Source organism: Rhipicephalus microplus, chromosome 7 (genome assembly GCF_043290135.1).
Source record: "Rhipicephalus microplus isolate Deutch F79 chromosome 7, USDA_Rmic, whole genome shotgun sequence".
Lineage (NCBI taxonomy): Eukaryota > Metazoa > Arthropoda > Arachnida > Ixodida > Ixodidae > Rhipicephalus > Rhipicephalus microplus.
The window spans coordinates 81,865,630-81,887,321 of NC_134706.1; the positions used below are offsets into that span (position 1 = coordinate 81,865,630).

The 21,692-nt window shown below is 47.1% G+C and overlaps 1 protein-coding gene across 1 annotated transcript in view; it reads left to right on the forward strand.

Annotated features, from left to right (window-relative positions):
• Positions 1 to 21,692, forward strand: part of LOC119180412 (Ecdysone-induced protein 63F 1) — a 131,345-nt gene that overhangs the window by 100,147 nt on the left and 9,506 nt on the right. Inside the window, 1 exon segment of the mRNA XM_037431606.2 lies at positions 18,926 to 19,069. Coding sequence (XP_037287503.2) covers positions 18,926 to 19,069 — 144 coding nt within the window.

The following is a 21,692-nucleotide window of genomic DNA, read 5'->3' on the forward strand; positions in this document are numbered from 1 at the left end:
CACGCCCGGCGAGCAATGATAATCGAGCGCACGCGGCCGAGCAAGCTCAGTTGTCTACCGGGAGCGAAAGCCGATCGCAGCGAACGTGCCGCGAGTCGCGAGACGTCGCGACGCCTCGAGCGCCCACAGCGCTTCTACCGTCTCCTCAGCCGGACTTGCTGGAAAAGTCAGCAGGTTTCTTCGAAAGGAACCTTCCACCTGCCTTACGCAAGGACAGCGACGACGAAGCCATGGCACTCTGACATAGCTCTTTACTCCGTACAAAACCGAACCCCTCCCCTGGACCCCCGCATTCTTGAAACCGGTAACTTCCAACTCAGTTTAGATTGCAACGACTTAAAGACTTCACACTACCCCACCACGGCACCAAGGAAAGGAGGACACCAGACATCTCAGCCCAGGATGGCTTCGACGACGTGCATCCTGGCGCCAGATTACAACACGCCAAACAGCGAGAGGAAAGGTCGGTGGACAAGTTTGCCTCCTTAATATTTGAAGAAGCAACGTTCACTTTCCTATCTGCATGTTGCTTGTTAACTACACTAATCAGCAAGGACCACAGTCAACTTCGTACCCCCAGCAACCCGTTGGTGCTGTTCCACGAACGACGCGAGACATGATGTACAAGTCTAGTCACTTGTAAATGCCGTCTGTCTTGGCTGGTCGCCACCATTAACGCATGATGTAATTTTCTTTTACAAACGACATTAGTCAGAGGGCCATTAGCGTAAGGACATCTGCTGACACGAAATCCATTCTTTATCTTGCTATACGAGTTGGTAAGCCTGCTGCACGGCAATGGTTAATACCAAGTAGCAAGTAGAAATATTTCTTGCTTAAGCTCCTGTTCGCAGCTATATACAGTCATGTTTCAGGCTTCGTATGCGGCGAAGCTCTCACAAACACAGGAGATAGTTCTCGTCACAGAAGTGCGTGGAAATCGACGAAATTAGCACGCATACTTCAAGTGCTTCAAGGCAAACTCCGCATCATTATGCTTGAAGTGAGAAAAGCATTGTGTACCTGAAACACAAAAAGGAATGTTTTTTTTTTCAATAATGAGCAATGAGCACGTGAAGGCTGTAAAAGCGAAAACGTCTCAAGGGTGTAATTCACAAATGTTCATAACGATAGACCGTGACATAAAGTGCAACGAACACTCAAGTCACAGACGATGTTCCACTGTAGTATTCACCCGTGTCGTTTCGAATTGTTTAGTTATACAAGACCAGCTTGCCAGTGCTACTCACAGCATCCTTATCACGATAATCAAACTTAAGCTGGGCATTGCTTCAGCCAGAACATGACATTCTTTGCTTGCGATTTTGGAGCACAAAACACGACAACACTATCGGCATACTCGACACAAGCAGCGAGAGTGTTCGTCATTACCAAATCGTTACAGATCGCCTGACGTCTAATTGAGTTTTACAGTTGCACCCGAGATAGAAATTTAAGTTTAGACACACACTTCATATTATGATGAAATCGTTGAACAGGTGGTGTGCCTAGAACCAGCGTTTCGACGAGATGATTTGACTTTGCCAGAGTCGACGAAGACACTTTTGCTTGTCAAAGTACCACCTGCCACACTCCCTATTCTATGACGTCTCAATCGTCGTAAGATTTTTTATGGGACATTAACGTCAAGAAAGGAGAGGCCGCACTTGTATTCGTCTCTTCTTTCCAGTGGCGCCTTCGTCTCTCATTTTCTATGCCAACATTCAAGATACAGAGTGCTTCCTTTTTGTAATGCGTATAACGAGACTCTGACTGCCACCGTAAAAATTAAAATGCGCTGACATCAAGCACACAGTTGTCGACTCGAAGGTATGGCTGCCCCGCCCACACTATTCTGCTTTTGTTCATTGAGTCAGGCCCCTGTCATCCATTATCATCTATAAAACTACAAGGACGGCAGAATGTAGTAATGGGCGTGGTGTTCTCGAGCCTCTCAATGCTGCCAGCTGATTCGCTCGTGCACCGAGGTTGGTGCCGAGTGCAAATACTTTGGCACCTGTCATTGTGCATTGTCCTTTGTACTCGCTTGCACAAGTTGGTACGTACTGGCCGTATCCATGGAGGTGCCAGCAGGCAATTGTTATAGATAAGGAGTAGCCGCAGCTTTTTTCTTTCAGATAGCAATGAACATAAAATCCATCGCATGATAGCTCCCTTATCTGCCTAATTTTGATAGGTATAATCATACGTCTATTCACTTATTATAATGACCCCGATAACTTGGTTCTATTTGCACTGGTAACTTCACCAGAACGACTATGGATTCAGGTGTCTTCACAAACGCATTTTGTACCCAATTATAAGACAGTAAAAATTATTATTATTATTACGATGATCCCTTGTTAGTTATTTCCAACATGCAGTGTGATCAACTGTGTGTCAATGCGTAAAATTGACGTATTTGATGCTTACATGTGGGGAACATAATGCAAGAGGAGGTGTTGCAATAAATACTAGTGTGTTTTCAGCAATCAAATGCAATCACATCAACTACTCATGCTATCTACAGTCCCTCATACTACCACGTTCCTTTCCTCAGAAGTGTGGCAGCTTGCGCTAGTTGGTATGGCATGACGATAGTTAGCGCGCGAGAACAAAACGACGACACAGACACAAGACACGTATCTTTCGTGTCCTTCTTGTCTCTGTCGTCATTTTGTTCTCGCGCTATAACTATCGTCATGCCTTTCCTCAAGTTTTGTTATCACCCCATTACACTACGTTCAGCGCAAACCGTGCCTACGACGTTCGAAAAGCTTTGAGTCTGATTCATTGATTGATATGTGAGGTTTGATTACCCAAAGCCACCATATGATTATGAAAGGCGCCGTAGTGGAGAGCACCGCACATTTCGACCACTTGGGTTCTTCAAGGTGCACACAGATCTGAGCTCATGGGCCTACAGCATTTTTGCCTCCACTGAAAATAAAGCCGCCGCAGCCGGGACTCGATCCTACGACCAGCGTGTAAGCAGCCGAGTACCAATTCCTACACCCTGTATGTGTTTTTAAACTGGGCACTGTCTTCGCCTCAGCCATTGTGCTATGCAAAATATTTTGTTAAGAAGCGTAATAAACGAACTTTAGCCAGCAACGATATATAATAACCATAATGTCTTTATATGTGGTCTCTTTGTTTCCACTATATTGCATGAACGTGTCAAAAGTAAATCGTGTCTTCACATAAGGACGCCATGTCCGAAAAGGTTAGTGACAGCGAGGCTTTAATGTCAAAAAGTCCTGCAATCGTCTTCCATTAAATGCGAAGCATTTATTAGTGAACTTCGGCTACTTTGAGCGTATCTATCTATCTATCTATCTATCTATCTATCTATCTATCTATCTATCTATCTATCTATCTATCTATCTATTGGTGTACGACCTTTAGCTCTCCTGGCCGTTTTGATAATGATATCAAATCAATGCCAAACTTGGTATGGCAAAACATGACCGTATGAAGAACATATTTGACTAGTCATAACATAAAAATCATAACATGCATGTCATGAATATAATGACCTAGATTTCAAGATCCTGTTGCTGTTGCGGTGGTTTCGTTCACATGACATGTTGCAAAACTAATATGGTATGGCATGATAGCATGGCGACCACATGCCACAGACCATAACATGAAAACCATGACATGTGTGTCATGTAACATGACTACATGCCACGCTCATGATGCGCTCGCGGCCGTTTTGCTAGCGTAACATATCCCAAATTTGGTATTACAGTACGTATATTACTAGTGCAAACATGACAATCATGAGACGCATGTCATGTAACAACACTACGTGCCACACTCAGGATGCGCTGGCGGCCGTTTCGCTAGCTTCATTTATATTGAATTTGGTGTTTTGGGATGTGAATGAATGACGAATGATATGAATGCATGAATAAATGATACTGATGCGAACATGATAAACATGAGATGCGTGTCATGTAACAACGTTACTACATGCAACGCTCATGATGCGCTCGCAGCCGTTTCGCCAGCTTTACACGTAACAAACTCGGTATTACACAACGCGAACGGACGACATAGGTAAATTACACATAAAACATGATAATCACGACATGCGTGTAATGTAACAACATCATTATATGTCACACCGATGGTGCGCTTGCGGCCATTTTGCTAGGTTCACATATGCCAAATCTTGTATAACGTGACGCCAATGGATGACGAAGGTATGTGACTGGTGCAAATATGATAATGATGAGATGCGTGTCATGTGAGAACATGACTACATGCCACAGTCAAGGCGCCAATACATTTCGACGTGACCCGGTAAGCGTGCTGGCCGGCATTCATTTCGTCGCGTCACGCCGGCGTTGTCACACCAGGCACCGGTCCTGCCATATACTCACGGGCGCGCGCCACGCTATGTTGCTTTGACGAATGCGCGTTCCAGCGCATCCGGCGTCTCTCCGTTACGAAAAAAGGGAACCGCAGTGTTGTCTGGGTAACGTATCGGCGCGAAATGCAGCATGTCGCATTTCGCCCTGGTTGCCGTTGGGCCGCGCGACGGACGCTGGTCGTACCTGGCATCAGACTATAGAGTGTTCGAGTTTTGCAAACGTTGCGTCACTGTGCCCAGCGTGCGCACGCGTCAACGCTACATTAGAGTATACTGGGCCTTCATGATGTGCTCGCAGCCATTTTGCTAGCTCCACATATACCAAATTGGGTGGTACGTAACGTCGTTAGATGAAGAAATATATGACTGGTGCAAACATGATAATCCTGACACGCGTGTCTTGTAGGAACATTACAACATACCACGCTCATAGCGTGCTCACGGCCGTTTCGCTAGCTTCAGATATACTAAATTTTGTATCACGTGATGCGAATAGATGACGAAGGTAAACGACTCATCCAAACATGATAATCATGACACGGAAGGCACGTACGGCATCATTCACTTACACCTCGTAACGTTGTGCTGATGTTAAAGTGACATGTAAAATATTCTCATTCATGCTTCGCATATGACCGATGCCCGCTGTACGTGGGATCTGCCAATTTATCTTTACAAAACTGCGGTAATACTCACCACATCGTACACAAACAGCTGCATATGAATGGTAGGCGGTGATTTGAGATATAGCCAACAAACGTGTACATACAAGTCAACCAATAGCACGCAGCGTTTGTCTACGTTGTAACACCAGTGATGTCACTTGCGCTTTGTAGACAAACTGCCTTTTGACGCGATCACTATATATGCAGTTAAAAGCTCTGAGACCGTATTTCCTGATGTTATTTCTCTTAGGCTGAGGCCTGTTTTTTGGCGTGTGCCGTAGCCGCTGCTGATGATAACGGTGACGATGGAGCTGATGACAGCGAAGTACAAGCACGTTCCTGACCTCACGTTTTATTTTTGTCATCATGGCACAGCACATGCAAGGTGCCCGTTATACGCCATAACGATAACGATAAAGATGATAAGAATGATATTCACGGACAACGACTATAGCTTGCGCGGTAGATAACATCCCAATATTCTCCTTGATGCACTTCGTATGGCTGGAAACAACCAACAACCACCAGGGGAACGCGCCCAGAGTTCTTCTTTGCCAACTTGCGGCTAGGTCCGATATCAGAAAGCTGTAATAATGAAGGCAAAACAAAATTCACCTTTCAACACTGCATACCAGTTATGACCAGTAAACATTGTACATAAATGTACACCGCTGCGCACTCATTTACTTGCGTGAGTGGTCAATTTCATGCGTGACTGACGGTAACACCAAACGATCCCACTGCTTCGACCACTCATCACCACTTGCTTCGTGGACTTGCCGTTATATTTTAAAATATTTTTGCTTTTATGAAGAACGTCGCCGAGGTCTGTGACAACGAGCATAAAAATAGTGATTCGAGTGGAATGGAATTCGTGCGAAGCCCCGTCATTGACCTGACACAGAAGATATAGGAAATCCGCTGAAAAAGCAGACGCGGTGGCAGCTACACATTTTCCGGCGGTGTATTGTGTCCCACAACACTTTAGCTATGGCAAATAACCGATAGTACTTGACCACGATAGCATAAGTGAAAGGCCATTTGACCTTTTCGTCGTGCAAAGATATACTTTTAGCCCCGCCGCGGTGGTCTAGTGGCTAAGGTACTCGGCTGCTGACCCACAGGTCGCGGGATATAATTCCAGCTGCGGCAGCTGCATTTCCCATGGAGGTGAAAATGTTGAAGGCCCGTGTGCTCAGATTTGGGTGCACGTTGAAGAACCCCAGGTGGTCGATATTTCCGAAGCCATCGACTACGGCGTCTCTCATAATAATATCGTGGCTTTAAAACGTTAAATCCCACCAATCAATCAATCAAGATATACATTTATTCTCAAAGTTCAAGCAGAAGCGGACGGCTACCATGCATAAATACGTGACTCGACTCTTGACGCACTAAATGCGATTTCTGCGCGACAGCTTCCAAACTGCAATTGAGTATTCGGCTAATATAAGGTAGCATGACTTCAAGCAACTGAACTTATGTATCTCAATTTATATCATAAATATTACTCGGCACATTGGCTTACAATGACGTTGAATAGTCAAGGTAATTTGTTCTTGTAAACTAAATACGCCCCTACGGAGACGCAACTTACCTTCAGTCTCTTTGAAGATGCTAGTTGACACGAGCAATACGTAATGAAATAAGAAACGTATGTGTTGTGTAAAACAATTACTGAATAAATTCGAAGGAAACGCGTGAAATATTCAAGCTACTAAACATGCAAAGCGAAGACTCAAGCCAAGAGAGCTTTAGAGCAGCATTCAAGGCGCGTATGGAGAGTACAAAAATAAGGCTACATTCCCGTTTTGTTGGCGATGCACAACGGGACCCTTAAACCTGTGCAGGAGTGTGTCTAGGTCAAATACTACCGCGGGAGCCTACTAATGCAAACAGCATTCAGGAAACAATAAGCATGCCATAATAGATATTGTAAACTCATCACCTGCAACTTGCCAATATCACTCGAACGGAAAGCGTATTAGCAATAAGTTTTGCCCGTTCTAACATGAGGAAGAAACCAGACAAAAAAGAAGCTAGACAAGAATTTAGAACTACACAGCACAGTGGGCGATGGAACGACACATGATGGGTTAGTACTCAGACACAGAAAGACCACACAGTGGGTGAAACAACGAAGAGGGGTATACGGTATCATAGCAGAGATTAAAGGGGGAAAAATGAACCTTGATCGGTAACGTCACTAGGAGGACACATAGCTGATGTACAGTTATGGCAGTGGATTGGATGAAAAGATTAGGTGGCGTGATGACATTGATATATTTGCTGACATGAATCAGAATCACACAATGCACGAGAGCGTGAGTTTGTTTGTCGCCTAAAAAATCGGAGATCATTGAGCGTGAACTTCATCCTCCAAACGACCAAAACAAGCAGAGTGTGATGATTATTATGACATAACACGCCATGTTACTTTCCCTCATGTATTGTATCTCATTTAGCTGACAAAGCAACATGCTGTGTTCTTTCTCTTTTAGAGGAGTATAGATCTGATGAAGGAGTAAATTAATGCGTGAGTATTAGTTAAATATGAATCACGAATAACCAAATATAGGCTGACCTGGATCGATAGCTGTTGCTTTCTGCTGATTCACCGTACCGTTTATGGTTCTAGCTGGCCAGCTATGGTTATCATAAACATCAACGTGGTCGCCTCCTAATTAAACTGAAAAGCTCACTACAGAACACGTCACGGTTGCTTCGAGACATTTCACTGCGGCGCCACTTATTGCTCAGATGCCCGGTTGAGTCATTCATGTTCATCAGTTGAAATGAGGTCCTCGTTTTTGTACACGTCCAAGGAAATAACTGCCATAAAAGGCTAACTTTGGATGGTTGCTGATTGCTAGCAGCATGTTAAACTAAGATGGCATGCTAGAAGAAACGCGGAACAGTGAAATAACGTCTCAATCTGTCCATTCCGTCCTTGTGCTGTAGTTCTGCTTTCTCCGTAGTTTCACTTGTTTTAGTACACTTTGCTTGAATGTTACGTCACAAAACTTAGGTTTTTACAAACAAAATGTCCCAGCTAGAGGCTGTAAATAGGTGTTTAGTTGCTAAATTCTGGTTTTTAAGGGTGCCCTTACTACCAAAGGTTCAGAAGAAATACGAAAGGGAGACAGTGCATACGTATCCGTCTCGTCACGTGCTACAAGCTTTCTGAAAAATTTGTTCCACTCGTGATTCTGCTTAAGACCATATCACGCGCAGCTTGCGACTTGTCAGCGACACTGCTATTGTAACTTGATCGTGATGGCACGAATAAAAGGCGTTCGTAAGCCGCGCACCGTCAACCTCGACATTACACAACGTGAACCCCACTCCCGAGTAACCTGGTGTGCGCAAATGCAGACGAACGACAACAGAAAATAATTCTTTTCGTCTGCATTTGCGCACACCAGGTTACCCAGAATTATGAACCAACTCGGCCAGCTGCAAGTTTTAGTGAACACCACGCTCGTGTAGGCCTCACGTTCGTTCCAGTGCTTGTCTCTGAAGCAAAAAGAAGGGAGGAAGGAAGCAACAAAAGGGAGAAGGCAGGGAGGTTAACCAGAAAGACATCCGGTTGGCTACCCTACACTGGGAGAATGGGAAGGGAACAAGAAAGATGAGAAAGAGGGAAGACAGAGAAAAGAAAAGAAAGGAGAGACTGGCACTAAGTTCACTGCAGCGTGTAGGGGTCCACCGCAAGTCAGAGGCGTTCACACAAACCCATCTTTCTTAAGAAACACAGCATGGCTTTCACTGCCTTGTGGGCTGTCGAGGGATGTGGACGTCGCTGTAATAGCACCTGCACAGAAAGAGGAGAAATTTCAAAGCTCTCTAAGCTGGTTCAAATAACCCACCCGATCAAAGACTCATTTCTCGGATGCGGTTACAACCGGGTTTCACCGATTAGCACACTCTTTATCGCCCGGCCATGCGAGCTATCTTTTCTCTTTCCCGCCCGCGACATGTTACCAACGCGCTTGAACAATGGAGGCCAAAAAGTCCGTAGATACATGCGCGCAGAGGTTTGTCATGATTATCTGGTGGCCGACTGAGGGGCCGGATAGGTACACAATGGCAAAGCACCCATATCAGCAATTTCAGTTTTGTTTCCAGAAGTGAGAGCCAATCAGAGGTCGTCTTTCAGGGGCTTGCTGAGTTACGCCCCTGGACCCGAGATATCGGACGGTTGGGACATGTTCACGTGGACAGCATGCTCTAAAAGGCTTGTCTAAGCATGCTTTGTTTTCACCCGTCTGGTTGCGACGCCAACAATAAACAGCGCTTAGGAATGAGCTTCTGGGGCCTGCCTCCGCATGATTGCCCCATTTTGTGGCCATATGAAAATACAAGCTTTCGTATCTTGTTTTGTTTGTTGTTTTTCAACAATTTCGTAGTTTCTACTCTTACCAGTTAGTGAATGTGATAATTCAACCGTATTGTGTACTCTATTTAAGAAACGCAGCATTTGAAACTATATTCTGTAGTTTAGCTTTCCGAAACCACGGTACTATGCTACTGCTATGAGGCGCGAACCAGACAACGTGGTGGGCAAGCCGCGATCATTTTTATACCAACTACGATTTGCTAACTCAGGGCTACTAAGTCGAAAAAGCACAAACGGCAAGGGAAAACAGGAAAAGTAGATCAAAATATTTAGGATGACTGCCAGTTGGACGTGTTGGTAAAGGTTCAGGATGAAACAAGCGCAAAAATACACACACTGAGAGAGGACACAGACAAGCGCTTACTTGCAACCGAAAATTTTATTTTGAAGCGAACACTAATAAAAACATCACACGCATGTACGTCATTCCCGACTTCCCCTGTCATCATCAACAACGTGATATAACAAAATATGCGCACGCCCACACCCGAAACAAACACGTGTCAAGAACTAAGAAAAGAAAATGTAAAAAAAAACAAAAAAGACTTAAACAGAAAAAAGAAAGAAACAAAAAAGCACAAAAACGTAACACAGATAAAAACACTGGGCTTCGAAATAAAAATTTTCAGTTGCTAGTAAGCGCTTGTCTGTGTCCTCTCTGAGTGTGTGTATTTTTGCGCTTGTTTCATTGATTGATTTGTGGGGTTTAACGGCCCAAGACCACCACATGATTATGAGAGACGCCGTAGTGGAGGGCTCCGGAAATTTCGACCACCTGGGGTTCTTTAACGTGCACCCAAATCTGAGCACACGGGCCTACAATATTTCCGCCTCCATCAGAAATGCAGCCACCGCAGCCGGGAATCGAACCGGCGACCTGTGGGTCAGCAGCCGAGTACCTTAGCCACTAGACCACCGCGGCGGGGCTTGCGCTTGTTTCATTATGAATATATCAAAATAGCCAAGTTTAGCTAAGTGCTGTTAATGTTGCCAAAAGTAGCCACGCATTGGAAAAAAAGAACTGTGAGGTTATTGAGTAAATGGCTAAATAACCTACCCTTTTAGCGAAAACGTAAGTACAACGTGCCATCTTAAGATCAAAAATGTCGCAATTAAAGCGTACATAGTTGACTTCTGTGGTTTTTTTTTTTTTTTTGCAGCATGATGAAAGACTTCACGACTTGAAGAAAGAACTACTTCTCCCACGCATCTTATATGACTTTTCGTAAAACTACGAGAAGTAACAACTTTATGACGACAACAAAAATTAGTAGCGAATAGCGGGCAAGAAAGGACAGCTGCTGAGATCGTCGTGGACGTTGTAGCCACTTCCGCAATCATTTCACGAGAGATGAAGAACTTCAAGCCGTTAATAATTCTTACTCGCATTTCATTGCTTATCCTAAGAGATGACGCAGCCACATCATCAGATGTCAAATTTTTGAAGTCAGCTGAACTTCTAATGTCTACTGACGTGAGAACAGAGTGCCGTGGATTCGGAGCACCTTGATTTGTCTCGTGCAGTGCCACTTAACGTTTTAAAGTAGCGCTCAGCAGTAAGATGTCTCCAAACTGAAGCCCCATGCCACAGCTTTTCTTGAGACTCCCACATGTACTAAAAAAAACTTTTTATATTGGGCAATACAAGTGGCAAAATAAATTCTGCGAGCTTTTAACACACCTTCGCCTCCAGTTTTCGACATCGCATCGCGGAATGCCAGAGACCTGCACGACACCAAATGTTTATTATTTGATACAAATTGAAGAACAAAAAAACAGCCAGAAAGTAGACAAGTATCAGGCACGTGTTTTGATTTACTCAGTATCTCACATAGTTATTTGACACTTCCCATAACACTAGCTCCTTTATCAGTGCATCTAAAAGTATCTGCTGGTGGCAGCTACAAGTTGTTTATTTTTCAAGACAGTCTAATCAAGCGGCATATTCACATATACCTACTAAAAGTGAACGTGAAGAAGTCTACGCCCAACATCCATTAACTTTCCGTTCTTTTTTTGAGGGGTTTTAAACAACAGAACTTCACCGATAAAATGGTTTTCAAGTTGGACATTTGACCAATTATTCCTAGTTGTCTAATGACATGCTTATCTATGTTTGTTCCATTTCCACGCAGGCTCACTTACACTTGAGTACATCGAGATTCATTTGAAGAGTGAGTCCAGAGTAACTTCGTTGTTTACATCGATCTTTTTCATTTGCCAAAATATTAGCACCTTTGTCATTAGAAGTGCGTCTGAAAGCCCCAAAAGCCCTCCCTTGAAATTTCTTTAGCTGTGTTGTTTAGAAACAATGTTTAAAAATTTAGAGTACTCGGTACTCTACTATGGGGAGAACATAAAGCCGTTCATGTAAGCTGGTAAGCTGGTTGGTGGTAATAAGTAAGCTGGTTTGGTTCAATTCATGGTAGAATTGATGTTTAGAAAAATAGTTGACGATTTAGAGCACTGTACCCTCTAATATGGGAGAGTGCTAAGCTCTTCCAAAAACAGTTGGGCAAACGATGCAGCATTACTTGAGGGTCTCATTTAGAACAAATGTTTGATAAAATATAGTTCGCGGAACTCTACTATGGGAAAGCATTGAGCTCTACCGCTGAAAAGCCGAAACGGGCTTCAACTGGAGCATTCAAATGGAAAAACGGGGCACCGAATGACTGACACTTCAAATTAGTGTAAAGTTGAATACATGATGTGGGTGCATGACATGTACCTTAGGCTAATACATAGTGAGTCCAGCTGATATGACTACTTTTGATTTGGACCATACCAAACAGAAATTTTCGATTATGTTTTGCTTAGCTATTAACCAAGTGAAGAAGTGGTGACTTAAAAAAACAGCATGACTTCTTGCCCACTTATGATATTTCACTTGACTATAGGAAATTTAAATGCCAGGTATTTTGTGAAGGTGTCTTGTACGTGTAGCTTTGATAGTAGACGGTTATCTTTGGTCGCTTTTTTCTTTTCACACGGCTTTCCGCGACTATGTTTAAAATAGTCCTATCGCCACTTCGTGCTCCCGTTGTGACCCACGATCGCACGTGTTCTCTAAAAATCAATTCTGCATATAGAATGCAACACGAAGTTTGAGAAACCACTAAGTTTTTTTTTCACACTGCACCCATCAAAAACCGCAAGATGTTGCGACAACCGCAGGCCAGCACTACTTTTCTTTTGTACTTTTTCCCCTTACTGCCTCCTGTTTGACAGACCACAAGAATAATGACTCCTCTGCGTTCACTTTTCGGGAGTTTAAAGCCCTGGACAACCGTATGAATAACAATGCACCCAATAAATGTTGAACGAGTAAGTGCTGTCTTCTGTCTAGCTTTGCATTCAGGCGCAGAATCTCGACACCTCTCTCATTGAGCAACCAACGTTTAGCGCGACTTTCACATCCGTGACGAAACGTCTGTTATCGGTTCGCTATCAACAATTCTGACTGACGATAGGAATCCATCAAATCGGTTAACCAGAATAAGCGCTATCGGTTGGAATCGGCCCGCTTTCATGTCCGATTATAATGTGCAGACCACTTCAAGTTTATCGTCATGCTGCTAACGGAACAATAGTTATCATTGTGTATAACACTATACAAATAACAAGTCACCCAGGAATGAAACGTGCTCACGCTTCTTACTGGAGGTACACATTCTGGATTTAAAAAAAAAAGCGCTGGAGTTAGTGTATATAAGCAGATATTGCGGGAAAAAATGCCGAAGAATATCACCGCCCAAGCACTTCCTACAGACGGTTAACCAACGAAGATGAAACGTGCAGCAACAGGTGATTGCAGACGTCGCAGCTGAAGCCAAAATGCCGCTCAAGAAACCTCCGCCTAAATTGGGCGTTGCATGGCACCGGTAGGTGCGCTTCTACCGTTGCTAAACGGCTTTTCTAACTATGCCACTACCTCAGCTCGCCGTTGTCGCTTAGGTTCAATCTCTCGAGTTTGCTCGGCGTCGTGGTCCGCAGCAGCCGCCAGCCATTGTCTTGTAGCGCCCTCGTTCAGGCGGCGCGCAAACCGGAGAGCGCGCGATGGCGACAGAAGAAAATAAAGAAGGCGCTAGGCCGGGGCACGTGAAGCCACGGCTCACGTTCCGGGGCTGGCATCGGTTATCGTTCAGGCGTGTCTCTCTTTCGCTCCTGTGGCATAAGCCTACAAGTGGTGACCCGGACGAAGACAATGACTGACTCTAATGCACCCTCAACCGGACAAGCCTCACGTCCGCAGGACGTCTCGGCCGTGCAACTGCGTCTCCCATCTTTCTGGCCACAGGACCCGCAAGCTTGGTTTCATCAGGTCGAGGCGCAATTCTCCCTGTACCGCATCGCCTCGGAAACGACACGCTACTACCACGTAGCCTTTGTCCTTCCTCCTGACGTTGCCAGCGAGCTCTCCGACGTCCTCTCCAACCCCTCGGACACTACGCCATATCAGCACCTTAAAACCAAGGTGCTGGAACGATTCATGCCTTCGGAACGCGTCCGCCTACAGCAGCTCCTTGCAGAGGGGGACCTTGGCGACAGGCGCCCCTCCCAACTACTGCGCCGAATGCGACAGCTTTTTGGGAAACACGACGTCTCTGCCCACTCAGCGTTGCTTCGTGAGCTCTTCCTCCAACGCCTTTCTCAGCCAATCCGCCTCGTCCTCGCGGCGGCCGGCGACGTCAATCTCGACCGCCTGGCGGAGCTCGCCGATCAGGTTCATGAAGCGACCACCCCATCTGTCAACGCTGTCTTACCACCAGCAGACACAGCGATTTCACGCCTTGAGGCCCGCATCGACGAACTCACCGCCTCCATTGCCGCACTCCGGAGCCCCCTGCAGGAGACTCGTTCGCCTCGTTCCGGTCGTCGAGCTCTTCCACGCACACGAGATGCTCAGAGTCCCAGCCCTCCACCCCTCTGCTGGTACCACCGGCGTTTCCGACACCGAGCCACGAAGTGTACACCCCCATGTTCGTGGCAGGGAAACGCCTGCCGGGATCACTGACGGCGGCGTGTGATCTCCCTTCTCGTCCCAGCCGCCTTTTCATGGTCACGGACCAGCTATCGGGCGCCAGGTTCCTTATAGATACGGGCGCGGAAATTAGCGTTGTGCCCCCGACTAAGGCTGATCGTTCAAAGTCACAGGGGCAAGTGCTTCGTGCTGCCAACGCCCCGTCTATAGCAACGTATGGGCTCCGATCTCTCACCCTCGACTTCGGCCTTCGCTGCATTTTCCGGTGGGTTTTCGTCATCGCAGACGTGGTTCAACCGATCATCGGCTCGGACTTCCTCTCATACTTCGATTTGGACGTCAGCGTGCGGCGGCGCCGCCTCATAGATGGTAAGACTCGTCTCTCCATCTCGGGAGTCCTGTCCGACATCGCTCCAATGGCCATCCGCATGCTGATACCTTCCTCCCCGTTCGAAAAAAATCTTGGCAAGTTTCCCGGAGTTAACTAAACCGTGCAACCTCACTCAGCCGCCTAAACATACGGTGACACACCACATCGTCACCCGGGGTCCACCGGCAGCCGCTCGACCACGCCGCCTGTTCGGAGACCGCCTAGCTATTGCTAAACGGGAGTTTGACCACATGCTGCAGCTCGGCATTATCCGCCCGTCGTCAAGCGCTTGGGCTTCCCCGCTGCATTTGGCGCCAAAGCGTGATCCTGGTGACTGGCGTCCTTGTGGGGACTATCGAGCGTTGAACGCCAAGACTGTCCATGACAGCTATCCTCTACCTCACATCCAGGATTTTACATCGTGCCTCGACGGCTGCACAATTTTCAGCAAAGTGGACCTTGTTAAGGCGTACCACCAGATTCCTGTCGAGCCCGCCGACATACCTAAGACCGCCATCACGACGCCCTTTGGGTTGTTTGAATACGTGCGGATGCCTTTTGGACTCCGCAATTCGGCTCAAACTTTCCAGCGGTTCATTTCTGAGGTCACACGGGGTCTTCCTACTGTGTTTGCGTACCTTGACGATGTCCTCATCGCCAGCCGCACACCTGAAGATCATGAGCACCATCTACGCGCTCTGTTCCAACGTCTTCAGCAGTACGGCCTCGTTGTGAACGCCTCTAAGTGTACTTTCGGCGCATCTGAGCTCGAGTTCTTGGGCCATCACATATCATCCAAAGGAATACGCCCTCTCCGGTCCCACGTTAAAGCAATTCAGGATTATCCTCAGCCTACAACACTGCGCCAATTACGCCAATTCCTAGGGCTTGTGAATTTTTCCAGGCGCTTCATACCACACTGTGCCGAACTGCTACGACCGCTCACCAACCTCCTTCGGTCGACCGCCGGCCCGTCCTCCGCCATTCCTTGGTCGTCAGAGGCCCAGGCCGCCTTTGCTGCTGCTAAGCAAGCGGTCGCTAACGCCGTGCTTCTCATTCATCCACGCAGCAACGCCCCTACTCGGTTGATGGTGGACGCATCCAGCGTGGCCGTCGGAGCCGTCTTACAGCAGTGCATTAACTCCGAGTGGAGACCCTTGTCGTTTTATTCTCGGAAGCTACTTCCTGCTGAGACCCGCTACAGCGTCTTTGGCCGGGAATTACTAGCCATCTACGCTGCAATACAGCACTTTCGGCATTTCCTGGAAGGATGCTCGTTTTACGTGCTGACTGACCATAAGCCACTGGCGTATGTTTTCCGCACTAACTCATCCAAGTACGTGCCCCGTGAACTCCGCCACCTGGCTTATATATCGGAGTTCACGACTGACATCCGCCACGTGAAAGGAGCTGACAACACCGCCGCAGATGCCCTTTCTCGTATAGCCGCGGTTGACTCTCTACCGCCAACCATCGATTGGGCCTCATTCTCCTAGGCACAGCAGGATGATAGAGAGCTTGCCGCTTTTCGGGAGAACCCCCGTTCTCTCCGACTACGCCTGGTGCCTCATCCATTATCATCTGAGCGCTTGTGGTATGATGTCTCAGCTGACCTTCCCCGCCCTTTCGTTCCCGCTTCATTACGACGCACCGTTTTCCACTCCTTACACGACATCTCTCACCCTGGCATTCGGGCTACTCAACGTCTTCTCACCCAGTGCTACGTCTGGCCCGGAATCAATGGTGATGTGCGCGCTTGGACGCGCATGTGCCTGCCCTGCCAGATGACAAAGGTCTCCCGTCATACTAAGACGCCGCCCCAACCTTTCCTTCCACCCGGCCGTCGTTTCGACCATGTTCATCTAGACATTGTGGGCCCTCTACCAGTGTCTCAGGGGTACCGTTATATATTGACCATGGTCGATCGCTTCACACGCTGGCCAGAGGCTGTTCCAATTCAAGATATCACAGCCGAGACAGTTGCCCGCGTTTTCATTTCTACGTGGGTATCCCGTTTTGGCTGTCCTGGCACCGTGACAACAGACCGTGGACGTCAGTTTGAATCCTCGCTGTTTACTTGCCTTAATCGCATCCTCGGAGCCAGACATTCCCGTACCACGGCTTATCATTCCTGCGCCAACGGCATGGTGGAACGCCTTCACCGACAACTGAAAACCGCCTTGACTACCCGCCTCAATAGAGCCACCTGGGTTGATGCCTTACCACTGGTGCTCTTAGGTTTACGAGCTGTCATCCGGGCAGACCTGCAGTGCTCAACAGCAGAGCTGGTGTATGGCACTTCTCTACGGCTTCCGGGAGACTTCTTCGCGTCAACGAAGCTACCAGACCAGCCACAGCAATTCCTACAACGCGTCCTCGACTGCGTTCAAGACCTCCGGCCCACTCCACCCAGACCTTCCGAACACAAGACCATATTCGCCCACCCTGATCTGGCCACTGCAACACATGTTTTCGTGCGCCACGACGCGGTCAGACACCTTTGACACCAGCCTACGACGGACCATTCCGCGTCCTTCACCGCACCCCCAAAACTGCCACTCTACTTCAGAACGGCCGTGAAGAGACAGTCAGCTTGGACCGACTCAAGCCGGCGTACCTGGAGACCGCCCTAGAAAGCCTCTCATCTACGACTGATCTTCCGTTGGAATACCACAAACGGCATGTCACATTCCGACTTCCAGTCTACACGGGGGGCCCTGTAGCGCCCTCGTTCGGGCGGCGCGCAAACCGGAGAGCGCGCGATGGCGACAGAAGAAAATAAAGAAGGCGCTAGGCCGTGGCACGTGAAGCCACGGCTCACGTTCCGGGGCTGGCATCGGTTATCGTTCAGCCGTGTCTCTCTTTCGCTCCTGTGGCATAAGCCTACAGTCCCTTTTGTTCCGTTTTGTTGTTAAGCGCGGCTAGGAACGCTACCGGATCCTCAATACGCAGTTGCTGCTTACGCTTGGCCTGCAATTATGACCGAACTGCAGTGTCAGCCCAGCGAACACGAATTTCCTCGATGTTTTGCTGTCGGGGCTTTTCTTGTATGTCGTCTGCTGTTAGGAGATCGCACCATACGAAGCCTACCCAACTGGAAGTTGCAAATTGAAAATACTGCGAACGAGCTTGGTGGCATGGTTGTGACAGGGTGCACGACCTATCTGACGGCGCAGCCAATGGCGCGTGTGTTTGGGTACGATGAAAACAACGACGTCCCTTACGGCACAGCCAATGGCACGTGCGCTTGACCACGATGTAAAGGACCACGAAATTCATGGCGCAGCCAATGGAGAAACTTCTCGCCTCATAAGTACAGCCGGAGGAAAATGTTTGACGAAGCACTCTATTATGGGACAACAGGTCACAGTTTTTTCTCTAGTGAACACATTAGTACAGGCTGTACCATCATAAAATGTTTGGTATCGATGGAATAGGTGATTTAGGGTTGCCCGAGAAAAAGTTGGTTTAAGTTCACGGATGCCAAAATAAAGAACATTAACGATTCTCATAAAGCAAAAGCACGCATAAAAAACTTCAGAGAAGGAACCTAATGTCTTCTTTTTTTATTTCATGCGCTTGCACCGGGCCTAATTAATTTTGCTTAGTAAACAAAATATTCTCTCAAACAGTGCGTTGAGACGGTGGATTTCACCACCTTTCGTGTTCAGCAGCCCACATTTCACGTGGGTTGTGCATCCGTGATGGACGCCTGTTAATGGTCCGCAATCGATAAAGCTGTTTGATGGCATGAAACTATCAGTGTTTCAAGTATAGCTATAGTTCAAGTAGCCCAACATAGTGCCTTGCTTAGAGCACTGTACAGTGACATAGGTAGATTTTTTTGTGTGTGGGGAGCACCCCCTTTGAATGGTTATTTTTCGTTCTGTATGCCACCGCGAAAAAATAACATTTATGAGGGGGGACAGAGAGGGGGCACGGGCCTGTGTGCTAACGCCTAGTTACACCACTGGCACTGGCACTGTGTACTGCTACTTCAGTTGTCATGGTGTTTTCCTTGCACTCTGAGTTAATGAGTTTTAGACTAAAGACCTTTGGTGATCGTTTCCACTCATTCTTGAAAAATGACGTCTGTCTCGACTCTCTGTATCTACTATAAATGCAGAGCTGAAGGCTGCCTTCCTTTTGCTGGACAAGAACCAGGACGGCCGCGTGAACGCAGCCGAAATCAAGCACATGCTAGACAACCTGGGAATCCTGCTCAACGACTCCATGATACAGAAGCTCGTTGTACAGGCATCGGGCAGGGGTGAGTGTCACGCAGCATGTTCAACAGTATTAACCACAGCTGGACCCCATAACTCAAACTCTGCTTTTCCTGGGTGTCAAATACCCGTGATTCTGAATCATCGTTTATATTGTACTCTGAAAGGCGATATCTTGCTATATAAATTCATATGTCCATTAGGCTTATAATGCAATGCCTATTTCTATTTTTCTAGTATTGCGTGCATTCATTAAAAATGGCGCTGTACACAATGTGTTGGGGGTAGAATCATTCATATCAAACACAACTCATGCGTGAATGTTCTCTTCAGTGGCCGAGGGAGTACAGGTGTCACGGTGCTCGGACAAACACGCGTAAGTCGTTGGTTTGATCCCAGCTTTGACGATTGTGTTTCGGTGATGCTGAAATGCAACAAATCAGTGTATACTTAGGCTTAGAATGTCTTAAGGAGGCTTAAGAACCCCGGGTGGCCAAAATTTCGGCGGCCTGCCACTGTGGCATGCCTCATGGTTACCACGTTCCGGCAGATGGAATACCAGAAAATATTAGTATTGTTAATGATACCTTCGTATTGTCTTCTGCAAACGATAAAAACAAAAAATATAAAGTGGCCCATCTGTAACTTTTTACACACATCGGCAGCATTGTTTAGGTGTATGCCTAACCCGTCTTCTAAATTGATCTAGGCTTATCAAATCTATAAACTCATCTAGTTTTCAGGAGAGTTACAATAGTTCATGAGAAAATTGGAAAAATGGAGCTTCATATGAATGAATGATGCCATAAATACTGTGACTGGGTGAATTTGTTGGGACTCGGAGCCATTCAAGGGTCAAGGCGAAGATGAACCGAGGATCCGGGGCTGAAAACTGGAACGTTTATTTACATATATTTACATTATTTAGGTAGCGCTATACTACACAAAAATTGAAGTTTTCTGGAGTGTCTCGCACTGGCGTTTTTATCTCCTGGTCTTCCCAAGATTCTCTGCCGGGAAAACAATTGAGGCCATGATAGTCCAATAAAATTGTCGTCTTGATTCCCGCCCCCAAAAAGAGAAAGTCAAACAAGTCCTCCTTCCTAATCCAAAAAAGAAGGAAAGAAGTCTATCTAGTTCATTATTCGACGATGGAGAAACACACACAATACACTAGACAACTAACACAGTGTAGGTGCTGCGCCGTGCTCTCTAATGGGCTGCAGAAATTAGGCGCCTTCTTCTTCTAACCACTACCACCCCACAGTGCGACGACGGGGAGTCTCCTGCACAGAGTTGACTCATCAAGGAGCCACCGTTGCCGGGCAAGCCGTGGTGTGCGAGAAATGGAGACTGGAAAGGCACCTTGGAAGGCGAGAAACGTGCGTGAATATGGTCCTCCTGTGCTCGACGTATCGTCAGGTGCATTTCGACGACCCAAGCAACGCAGAGGTGGCAGCCCAGACAGCAAGCAGCCCTTTCTAGGTATTCCGTCGGCCGTGCGTGTCCAAAGGGCTTTTGGCGATGCGAGCCGACGGCCCTAGAAAACTCGCGCTGCTGTCGCCAATTTTGGGCACCTCAGGAAGCGCTGAAAAACCGGAACCAATTCCACGCGTCCGAGCGGCGTCAAGTTAAAGTGGCCGATCGCAACAGAATGCGGAGAAGGGACAGTTGACCAAGTCGGCGTACTGGAGTTATCTTGTTCATGCTCATTCAACCGCTATTGGCCTCATCAAGCTTGCACACGTGTACACCGATCTCGTAATCTAATCGCAATGCGTTTATGAGGCAATAAGAAAAATCTGTGCCCTTCGCTTCTTATCGTTTCCGCAAACGATAATCGTTGTATATGTAGTGTCTCCGCCTTTCAAGTTTCAGGCTAGGTTCCCTGAACTTCAAGGACACGAAGATCATACGTGTTATCAGCGGGGCAAGCCACTGTTAGCGAAGAAGAAGTGAGCACGCATTATAATACAAAACAAAAAAAATATGTCCAGCCTCACCAGTGGCCCAAGGCGTAAAATCAACAGTGGACCTAGCGTAATTTCTTTGAAAATTACTTCGGGAATTTAACTTTGCTCTTGCAGAATTGGCAAACATGCTCGTACTCCCGAGTAACAAGCGAAACGATGTAGGCACCAGGAAGGCAATATCCTAAAAAACGGGGGTGTCATAGTCACTGTTTATGCATCCTTCACGAAGGGGAGCTGGCTTGTGTAACGCTGTCCCTCCGTACAACGCGCCGGCGTTGCAGGAGTTGGTGCGCTGCCAAGTAGGTCACACCGCTGCTGCACCTTGACGTCACGCTTCCCTCTCCGTGCGTGCTGACGTCATTGTCTCCCTCGCCTGCCACGCACTCGCCACGGCGCCCGTGGCTGCCGCCTCGTCCGTTCGCCCAAAACACCTTCCGCGATCACCGCTTGCTGCACCGCCAACTTGTAGGTTCAATCGCAATAAACCTGATGCGCGCCTAACGTACGCGTTTAAACATGTTGATTTCGGCATATTTTTTAGATATTTTTTTCAAGCAAACAACCACTACTTTCCTACAGTATCCATATGTATCACCTTGTCAAAAAGGCAGCAGCATCCAGCTCGCACATCAGGTACTGTACATCGGACTCTAAATCGTTTCATTTTTTTATATGTACTTAACCTGCAAAAGAA